The sequence below is a fragment of the Chiloscyllium plagiosum genome, unplaced genomic scaffold, assembly GCF_037043375.1.
Source record: "Chiloscyllium plagiosum isolate Xiang-an unplaced genomic scaffold, Cpla_swu_hap1 HiC_scaffold_8, whole genome shotgun sequence".
Taxonomy (NCBI): Eukaryota; Metazoa; Chordata; class Chondrichthyes; order Orectolobiformes; family Hemiscylliidae; genus Chiloscyllium; species Chiloscyllium plagiosum.
The window spans coordinates 68,565,166-68,576,059 of record NW_028270146.1 but is presented as its reverse complement, the minus strand read 5'-3'; the positions used below and the strand labels follow the sequence as shown (position 1 = coordinate 68,576,059).

At 37.8% G+C, this 10,894-nt stretch overlaps 1 protein-coding gene across 6 annotated transcripts in view; it reads right to left on the bottom strand.

The window, feature by feature from the left end:
* Positions 1-502: 502 nt before the first annotated feature.
* mipol1 (mirror-image polydactyly 1) overlaps positions 503-10,894 on the bottom strand; it is a 414,430-nt gene continuing 404,038 nt past the window's right edge. For 5 of the 6 annotated variants that reach the window (XM_087989940.1, XM_087989937.1, XM_087989939.1 and 2 more), the window contains one exon: positions 503-1,769. In XM_087989940.1, the coding sequence (XP_087846066.1) occupies positions 1,703-1,769 (67 nt within the window). In that variant the 3' untranslated portion in view covers positions 503-1,702. The remainder of the gene's footprint in view (positions 1,770-10,894) is intronic. The other variant, XM_043697844.2, reaches the window with a different exon arrangement.

The window sequence follows — 10,894 nt, the reverse complement described above, 5'->3', positions numbered from 1 at the left end:
ACATTGAGCTGACAAAAAAAAACATTTTCATTTTCAAGCATTATCCAGCATTTATGCGTTAGATTTTCTCCATAAATGCTCCATGATTAAAGATTCATTTACCGACTCAGTACTTATGACAAACATACATTAATGCTGAATCATTTATTCGGCAGCGTATCTACATGATTTTTTTTGTGTGTGGAGTTAATTAAGCAGAATAATTCTCTGCGCCGTTTCCTTAATCACTTCTGCGTCTATTGGAACATTAACTGCGTTGTGAAGCAAAAGGCAAAGTTAAAATCTTTCAGATAACAAATACTGTAACCTCAAGTGATAAGAACTAAACCCATGGAAGCGTGAATGTTCATTTAGTCGCCTTCTCATCTCCAGCTGAGTCAGTAAATCTCCAGAAAAAGGAACTTTCCATATTTCTGCATATACCCACCCCTTTTCGATTAGAATCGTAGCAACCAATCTGCATTGGAATCATATTAAACACAAACACATCTCTGCACTTTTTAACATTTCACATTTGGTATTTCTCTCTTTTGCTTTCTTTCTAATCTTTTTATTAGCATTGTAATTCGAGGTACTGACAATTTAAAAAGTTCGTGTCTTCACATAATTAGAATACATAGAGTGTAGGCCGATTTATAGGTGACACAAATACAAATTTGAAGACATTGTATGCGTTTGAATATGCCAGCACACCTTCCCTTACACTTCTCAGAATAGCAGTCAAGATTTTATTGTTTTTTGCAAGTATTAAAATTCTCATTTAGAAATAGGAGATTGTTGTATGCATGTTAATCTGCTGTTTGGCACAAATTAAACATTAACACATTTTGATACTGCTACAAAAGCAGCAATTGCCAACCCCAGCTTTGTGTCTGAAATGATACTAAGTGTTCATATCTTCTGGAATTATTATTTGTGGAATTATTATGTCACAGTACTACTTTCCACTTGTCAATTCATTCCACAATGTCAGTTAAAAAAACCCACTTAAAATAGACACAGAAGACCGAACTGTGTTGAAAAGCTTACAATTCACCCTCATTCCCCAAACACCACAAAAGTCAAAATAATTTTCAACATTAGTATATTTACACAATTTTAAAAATCTCACTCCAGTGATTAAGGTATGAATTCTGAACAAATTAAAAGTATGAAGGTTCTGAACAATATCACTGATAGATTATAATAAACACCAAAATATTAAATATGAATGAACTATCAATGCACATCATGGTAAAACATTCGAGCCATCAAACAACATCACAGTACAATGCTCCAATCAAAACATTAAAAATTACAAACACAACTTTGCTTTTGTCTTAAAGGTGAGAGATTTTCTAACGAGCAAGTGAAAATGCTATGATTTTAAATTGAATATAAGGGAGGTAAGATCATAAAAACTTAAATTATCTTAAGAAATACGAATAGTTTCTTTTTTTTATGCTTTAGTATCGATCTCAGAAATTCCTAGTTAAAATTGGTGCATTTCAGAATGCTTTCTGCATGCCCACAAGTTTAGTCAACATGTAATATTATCAAGTTTCCAGCCTCCAAAAAATTAGATGATGATATTTTTGGAATGTTATTTCAGTGTGGCGGTTACAACAATTGTTTGCTAAAACCAGGCTTTTTTATTGGTAGAATGATGAATAGAATGGCCTGGTCAGCAGATGTGACTACATCGTCAGACACTGCTACTCAATTAAGTCACCGTCCTGATGTTCCCTGTTCCAATCTTTTTCCTCAGGACGTCTACCAGCCGTTCCAACCTGAAAAAAGAAAAGTGGACCTAGTATTAGGAATTCGTAGTCTGAAAGAGGTAGTGTTTGCACTTTGGAAAGGCTTGCGTGATGGTCATTAGAAAACAATGGTGCACTGTGTAACAGAGACACAGCTACAGGATACAGATTCATCACTAGATTTTATTTTCAAGATTTTTATCATTCTCTGAATAGGATATGAACTAATAATTTCCCATGTTTTTATAGTACACATGGCACATTTTATATAGCTTTTAAAAAAACTTGATTCAAGAAGCATCTATTTAAAAATTCCTCTCCTCAAAATCATATACAAAAGAAAACTGTAAATTGTGCAAAATTTTACATTTAATTGTTTAGCTGCTGGATACTCTTCTTTTTGTTCACAATAAATTCAACTTTTATTACAAAGTATTATAATTTTTTAGGCAACAGACACTACAAGACAAACTGATTTGATTGTGCTCAAGTAGTTAAGGTCTATCTGTAATATCCAAATATTACAGATAGAAGTCTATCTGAAAAACTAATATCAAAATCAGATATTGGAACATTTCTGATGCAGAACATATACACAGTTAAATATTTTTGTTTACATTACACACGTGCCAGCACTTAACTCAAATGCCAAATTGTAGCAGAAATTACAATGTCAGTTGCATGTCTAAAGCTATCACAGACTATGTTTTACAGCATTTTATAGACATGCTCTGACCTATGTGTTCATTTACAGTTTGCTTAAAATTCTTAGATTGAAGTCTGTACATTGCTCCATTTTTATGATTTACAAGTAACACTCATGTTTACAGACTATTGAAAAGCACCATGTCTAATATCAGTAACATAACATCTTGTTGTTGAATACAACAAGCCTGTCACAAAGCTGACTAATACAGGGTTGATGATGCAATATGACTTATCTGTGAATAGGAAAGGCTAATATTTAATGAGCATTGTAACATTCAAAACAACAAGTCACCTAATTTCCCAGAATTTTCACAATACAAAAATTGAAATGACTGCTTGTAAATGATTTGAACATTAATTCATTTTGACTTTGGTCTGTCAACAAGAGAAAGGATTACTTTTTCCCAAATTGAAATGTGCTCTGCCCCCTCCCCAATGGTCAAAAAGAAACAGTTTCTCTAGATTTAGTTGTAGCTTTTAAGTTCACACTAGTAATCATGAAAAGAGCTCTGTCCTCATTGCCAAGTAGGTCCCTTCCAGCAATTTATGATTCCCTTCAGCTTCCATCAATGAAGCAACTTCCTGCACCATTGTGCGAAATTCCCTGTCCCTCATGGTTTCTCTTAGCTACATCACATCAAGAGAACTTGGTTTCAGCCACATTTTTCTAAGAATGGTGTTATAGAGTGTCAGATTCTCCTTTACCAGCACACATGATCTGTCATGGATTTCAAGGCTGGAGGGTCAGTCACATTGACATGAAATTATTTCACATGCGTTCATATTCTCATGCTGCACTGCTTAGTCTTATTGTGGTGGATTAGGCCTGGCAGTAGTTAATAACAAGTGCCTCCATCTTTCCCAAGGAACATATATCAAGTTACTACTACTACAACAATCTACTATTATAAAAGTGTATAAAAATAATGAAGGAAGTTAAGCTCAAATAACTAATTGAGTTACAAGTTAATTATGTCAACTCGTATTTTCTTAAAAGATATCCAAAAGAAAACTAATGTGAAATAATAACTTTTGAAATAAATTGTTTTCTTTTGTTTTTCATTATTTTCATTTTAAACTACAAAAATCTAATTTGAAAGAACTATGGCAACTATGTATATTCCTGTTCTTAAATCTATGATTTAGCATTAAATAATTTTTGTTTTCTCAGTGCATATTTTTGACATCACAATTATATCGCCAATACTTTCTAGCTTTATAATGAGTTTTTGCAATCGCTAGTGGACCTATGATCAAATATATAGCACAGAAATAAGGCAAATGGCTTACTATTCCATGCCTACTACTACTCAGGCTCCACTTAAGCCTCCTTCTATCTTTCCTTACCTAAATCTACAATTTTCATCATCTACTCTCTTATCCCTCAAATGTTTGTCTAGCTTTCTCCTAAATACATTTACTTCAGCCATTCCTTTGATAATGGGTTCAACAAGCTTACCATCCTTTGGGGAAAAAAAAACTTAATTTGATTTCCTCTATTGGATTTGTTGGTGACTATCTTATTTATGGCCTCGAGAAGTCTGCTCTTCTCCACAAGAGGAAACATTTTCTTTGTATTCACTCTATCAAAACCTTTCATAATTTTAAACATCTCTACTAGTGACTCCTTAGACTAATTTTTTGAGAACATTCAGCCTGCTAATCCATTCATTATATGTAAGCTCATTCATCTAAATCTTCTCTGCATGCTCTCCATTTATATCCTTCCAGAATATGGTGACCAGAACTGCATGCTGTATTTCAAATGAGGCCTAAGGTTCAATACAGGTTTCATATAACTTTAATTTTCAGTTCTATATCTGTAGAAGTAAACTACAATAATTGACTTGCTTTTCAAATAAAAACAAATTGCCTTCCTAACCTGTGGTACAACATTTAGGGATGGTGTAAGTGTACTCTGAGCTCCCTTGCTCTTCTACTCCATCTAGACCTGCACTTTCCAAGTAATGTGACCTCCCAATTCTTCCTACCTCAGATTTATCTGCATGCAACTTCATTTGCCAATTATTTGTAGATCTGGGTCTTTCTATATTTTGCTGCTGTCCTCCTCAGTATAGATATCAAACTCAACCCTCCTCCCTATCAGCAAATTGGGAAATTACATTTTTAATTCCAAACTTCAAATTGTTAATGTAAATTGTAACCAGCAGTGCCCCACTATCATCTCATTGAGACACCACTTCCCACCTTCTGCCATTTTGAATAATTATCCTTCAGCTTCAGCCTGACCTTACTGTTGTGTCTATTAAGTGGCACTAATTAAAGAGCTCCAGAAAAGCCAAATAATACTTCATTACAACTGTTTATTCTCTCCATTACCTCCTCAAAAAATTGCAAAAAGATTGGTTTAGTCTGATTGTCCCTTTTGAAACACAGGCTACTATTCATTATTTTATTCCTTGCTCCTGGGAGTTCTTCTTATCATTTTCTTTAGTAAGAACTCTTCTATTTTTCCTACCATTATCGTTTTATCTGATCTGATGCACTTATGCAGTTCAAAAGATGTTGCCCTTCATATGAGATATTAAACTGATATCATATCTGGCAGTTCAATTACGTTTTAAAGATACCATAAGACTCATCCACAAAAGCAGAAGGCTGTCCCATATCCTTAACAGCCTTCCAGTTTTATTAATTTGAAACTTTGAAGGGGATCAAGTTCTGATTTTAAGATTGTAGATATTTTAAATCCATTTACTCAGACATGTTATTACACACACTCTGGAGCAGGTGGCACTTCAACCCTGGCTTCATGCCTCAGAGGTAGCAACACTACCACTGCGCCACAAGTAATTCAAAAAAGATGATATTAGAGTCACAGAGATGTACAGCACAGAAACAGACCCTACGGTCCAACTTGTCACACCAACTAGATATCCCAAACTAATGTAGTCCCATTTGCCAGCACTTGGCCCATATCCCTCTAAACACTTCCTATTCATATACCCTTTTTAATGTTGTAATTGTATCAGCCTCCACCTCCTTCTCTGGCAGCTCATTCCATGCACGCACCACTCTCTGTGTGGAAAAAGTTGTCCTTAGGTCCCTTTTAAAATTTTCTCTTCTCACCCAAAACCTCTGGTTCTGGACTCCCCCAACCCAGGGAAAAGACCTTGTCTATTTACCCTATCTATGCCCCTCATGAATTTATAAACCTCTCTAAGGTCACACCTTAGCCCCTGAAACTCCAGGGAAAACAGCCCCAGCCTACTCAGCCTCCCCCAATAGCTCACACCCTCCAACCCTAGCAACATGCAAAGCTTTTCTGAACCTTTTCAAATTTCACACCTTCCTTTCTATAGAAGGGAAATCAAAATTGCACATAATATTCCAAAAGTGGCCTAACCAATGTCCTGAACAGCTGCAACATGACCTCCCAACTCCTATACTCAATGCTCTCACTAACAAAGAAGAGCATACCAAATGTTTTCTTTGCTATCCTATCTGCCTGTGACTCCATTTTCAAGGAATTATGAACCTGCACTCCAAAGTATCTTTATTCAGCAACACTCCCCAGAGCCTTATCATTAAGTGTACAAGTCCTGCCCTGATTTGCCTTTTCCAAAATGCAGCACCTCACATTTATCTAAATTAAACTCCATGTGCCACTCCTCGGCCCATTCGCCCATCTGATCAAGATCCTGTTATACTCTGAGGTAGCCTTCTTCACTGTCCACTATACCTCCAATTTTGGTGACATCTCCAAACTTACTAACTATACCTCTGATGTTTACACCCACATCATTTACATAAATTATGAGCAGCAGTGGATCCAGTACTGATCCTTGTGGCACACCAATAGTCACAGGCATCCGGTCTGAAAGGCAACCCTCCATTGCCAACCGCTGTCTTCTACCTTGGAGCCAGTTCTGTATCAAAATGGCTAGTTCACCCTGTATTCCATATGATCTTACCTTGCTAATATGTCTATCATGAGGAACCCTGTCGAACACCTTACTGAAGTCCATCCTATGTGACCTATATGGTGATGAGTGCTCTGCCCTCATCAATCCTTTTTGTTACTTCTTCAAAAAACCCAAGCAGCTTTCCCTACACCTACCAGCCTTGCCTTTCATCCTAACAGGAACATACTATCTCTGGACTCTCGTTATCTTGTTTTTGAGTTATTGATTCCTGGAGCAGGCGGGACATGAATCCAGGTTTCTTGGTCCACAGGTAGAGACATTATCACTGCACCACAAGAATCAACAAATAGAATTATCTTTTTTAAACTAATGCAATAAAAAATCTGATTAATAGCACATTTCATTCATTGCTTTTCATGGAATTATAATGCACTCAAGTTGGCTGCCATATATAACAACAATGAAACATCTTGAAAAAGTAATTAATATGAATTGGTTTAACATTAGCGAGTTTCTGGATATAGATTTGCTCGCTGAGCTGGAAGGTTCATTTTCAGATGTTTCATCACCATACTAGATAACATCTTGTATGAAGCATCCAGATGAAGCATTGCTGATGATTCCTGTTTTCTATTTATATGTTTGGGTTTTTTTGGATTGGTGATGTTATTTCCTGTGGTGATGTCATTTCCTGTTCTTTTTCTCAGGATGTGGTAAATTGTGGTATTTTGTAGATACCATGTAAGGAATGTAACAAACACTAGATTGGACAAACAGGCAGGAAACTAGCCACCAGGATACATGAACATCAACTAGCCACAAAACGACATGACCCTCTCTCACTAATATTCTTATAGATGAGGAAGGACACCACTTCAACTGGGACAACACATCCATCCGAGGACAAGCCAACAGAGACACGCATGAGAATTCCTGGAAGTATTGGATTCCAACCAGAACTCAATCAACAAACACATTGACTTAGACCCGATTTACCACCCCTTGAGAAAAAGAACAGGAAATGACATCATCATATGAAATGACATCACCACAGGAAATGACATCACCAACCCAAAGAAACCCAAACATATAAATAGAAAGCAGGAATCATCAGCAATGCTTTGTCCGGAGGCTCACTGAAGACATTGCCGAGTATGGTGTTGAAATGTCTGAAAATGAACCTTCCAGCCTAGTGAGCAAACCTACACCCACTGGTTTAACCTGTTAGTCAGAAATGTGAAGTACTGTGTTTGTATAGATGGTGGTTATTTTATAAAACTAAGTATCTTATACTAAAAAATAATTTGTTTTAAACACAATGCATGAAATTGAGGCAGACATCAGAATTTCAGAAATCGTCTGATATCAATGTTCATATTTCCGAATTTAGTAGAAATAGGTTGGCAGTTTCACTATTTTATTGAAATGGTCAGCCTCTAATTTAATTTCTTGTTTAAGTTTTACAGTGATTGATTGGCATTCCCAGTCCTTCAGAAGATTAGCAGCTGAAGGAGGGAAGGCCAACCAGAGGGGAAGCAAAGTGCATTTTATAGGATTGCTTGTAGGCCAGAATGCTTCCATCCATGACAACTGACCTGAGAATTTATTCTTAAATAAAAACCCTCCAGGATTGACCACCACAGTACATGCCAAACACTGGAGTTGAAAATTAGATTTACCTGCTTTGCCAGCCTGTGCCAGAATCCTTTCCCTCACTATAAGTCAAGCACACGAATCTGGTTGACACTTGGGTGAGAATTCACCAGTGACAAAATAGAGCACACAATGTGATATTGAAGCCCAATCTTCCACCTGAAACTCTGCTGAGTTGTCAATTAATTTTCAAAAAAATGTCTCTAACTTCTTATCCATCACTTGGACCTTGTATAGTTACACTGCATTGACATTCTAAGTGCTAAATGCTGAATGTTGTCAAAAATTTGGCTAAATGTCCATCCTGGGGAGTTTCATGAAGGGTTTATCTCCATGAACTCCAACAGGTTTTCTCATGCAATTTTGTAGTGCTCACCTTGTTAAGTATGCAGTATCCCTCCACAGTGTCATTTCTACATTATCTTGCACTCAGTAACAGTGGAATGTTCAGCGTTGCTTGGACTTCATGCCACTGGTGCCACATTTAAAGCCTGGCTAAGCACCAGTTCAAACACTGCAAGTTAGGAATTGCCTATCACAGTTCCATTATGTGAAGAATTCAACAGGAGATATCTGGCAGAGGAAAATTGGCATCGTAGTTCATGTACAGCCATCTTTTTCCTCAAGATTGCCAGATGAAACCACTACATTAGACTCTGCCAGCCTGCTCTGAAGGTGCCAACTAGACCATGATGCTTCGGTGGTGGGAGAATTGCCAGTGGTGCAAAACAAAGGTTAATACTCTTCGGATAGATTAACTGTCATCATATTCTTTCTGTTACCTGACAACTAACACTAACTCTGTTACTGCATCTACCTTCCACCAAGGCAGGTGGTCCCCCACTCTCACTATTACATGCAGCGACTCCGCCACTTACCTCAAATAACGAATCCTTCTTGCTCTTTAATGTCCGACTTACTCACATGGGACACCTCACCATCTTTACCTGTACCAAAACTGTCAGCTGTGCCACTCAATCCTTTCGCATTCCAAGAGAAAATGGTTCATAGTAGGGGCAGAGGGAGCCCAGGCAGGTTTTGGGGTGACTAATATTCCTCAGTTCACATGTTTTGAGAAGAAATGTTTACATTGGAAGAAGATAAAGAATGCTCATGCGGTGTTATTTGTTATTGCTGATACATCCATATCCCCAGCACCTAAATATGATTCATTGTGCCCTCTATCACCTTTGCGAATGTAGTATTAATATGTTCTTAATATAGAAATAGAAGCTTCTACTTCTATAGAGCAACTCATTCCTTCTTGTCTTCTGCAGGAACAAGCAGTTCCCACGCAACCTCTACCCTGAAGAAACCACCTATGCATTCCAACCTCCACCTCTGAGGTAGAATGCTCAGATCCCTCAGAGAATGTACCGGCCTTCTCCATGACCTGAGCTATAACACCTCTATGCATTACAATTGGGAACACATGTTGGTGTGCACATCACTGGCAAATCTCCTCAGCTGGTTGAGGAAGAAATGTCCCAGTTCATTGCCACTCAGAGAACTGCTGGAGACCAGGCACCTGCTCAGCCCCAGGTGGAAGAGGACCCTGTGGTGATGGCTGTGTGGAGAGCGAGATCCAATCGAACATCAGTGATTGTTGGAAGTGCACACAGATCTGCACTCTATCTCTGTGGCCATTGGTGATCAGCACCAATGGCAAAGAGACAAGGAGATAAGGACCTTAATCCAACTGCCCCTTCATTACAAAGAGATAGGGTGGATGCACACAGTATGGAAAAATGCATACAAAATTACCTTTCCCACCCCAATCTCCTCTTATGACACTCAAGAAGTTCCCAACTACACTACTTCCACTCTGCCTCTGATTCTAAACACTGTACAATTTTAATTTGAGTTTGGTAAACCTATGTCTGGGCAGGACAATCTTAGCATATTTGGACCCCCTAGTCACAAATGCCTCTGGGATCATCTGGTCCCTCCATCCCATCTGCAGACACCACGTTTTGTAAGCACTGAAAGGGAAAAGAAAACTATATGAGGGCATGCAGGTGACATAGTCAACATCTCAATATAAATAGGATTTCACATTTGTAAATATATTTTCACTGTGCATCACCACCTGTCTGATTGACTTTTTATAGCCACAACTACAAAAATGAAGCGAGGGAGGCTACCCTACCTAGCATAACCCTGATGTCAGAACCCTATCAGGGTTTTTTGGGTCGGGTGGGGGGTGGGGGGTAGGGGAGTTGCTATTTTTTCTCCAATATTCATTGTAGCATAACATCTTGTCATGTTTAAACGTGCAAGAATCAGATGATGTAAAGCCTTACAACAGCTTGCTTTTCATGCTTTGCAAAAAGAAGTTAAAAAAGAGAATAAATCAAAAATGCTTTACTTGCATTTGGGACTAAGCCACAACTTCTTGCCTTTCCAGCATTAACACATTTACAGTCAATGAATAATACTTTCAATCAACTGAGTTCCATTGTAATTGGGCATCAAATAAGTCCTGTCTGCATTGCTGTGCCCGACGCTTCTGCACTCCATATGATGAAGATGACGTTCTTCCTGATCAACATCCTCATCTTCTTGATTGGAAGAATGTGTGCTCCAGTTGTCCAGAGCACTGCATGCAAGAATTATGTGGTGTACTTTGATGAATACTGCAAGGAATCCTCAGACTTTTAAAAGCATGGAAACCTCATCTTCAGCAGGGCTATTGTCTGCTCCACAATGCCTCAGTGGAAAAATATGTTGCATTGTATCTTTGCTCAGTGAGGGGTTTGTTTTACAGTGTCAATAGCCATATGTGGAGAGGACTGCCCTTGTCTCTTATCTCTCATGGAAACTAAATTTTAGGTTATTTAATATAATTTTCATTAATTTCCAGCATGTTTTAAACCCATATAAGAAAGTGGAGTCGCAGTTAGGTAG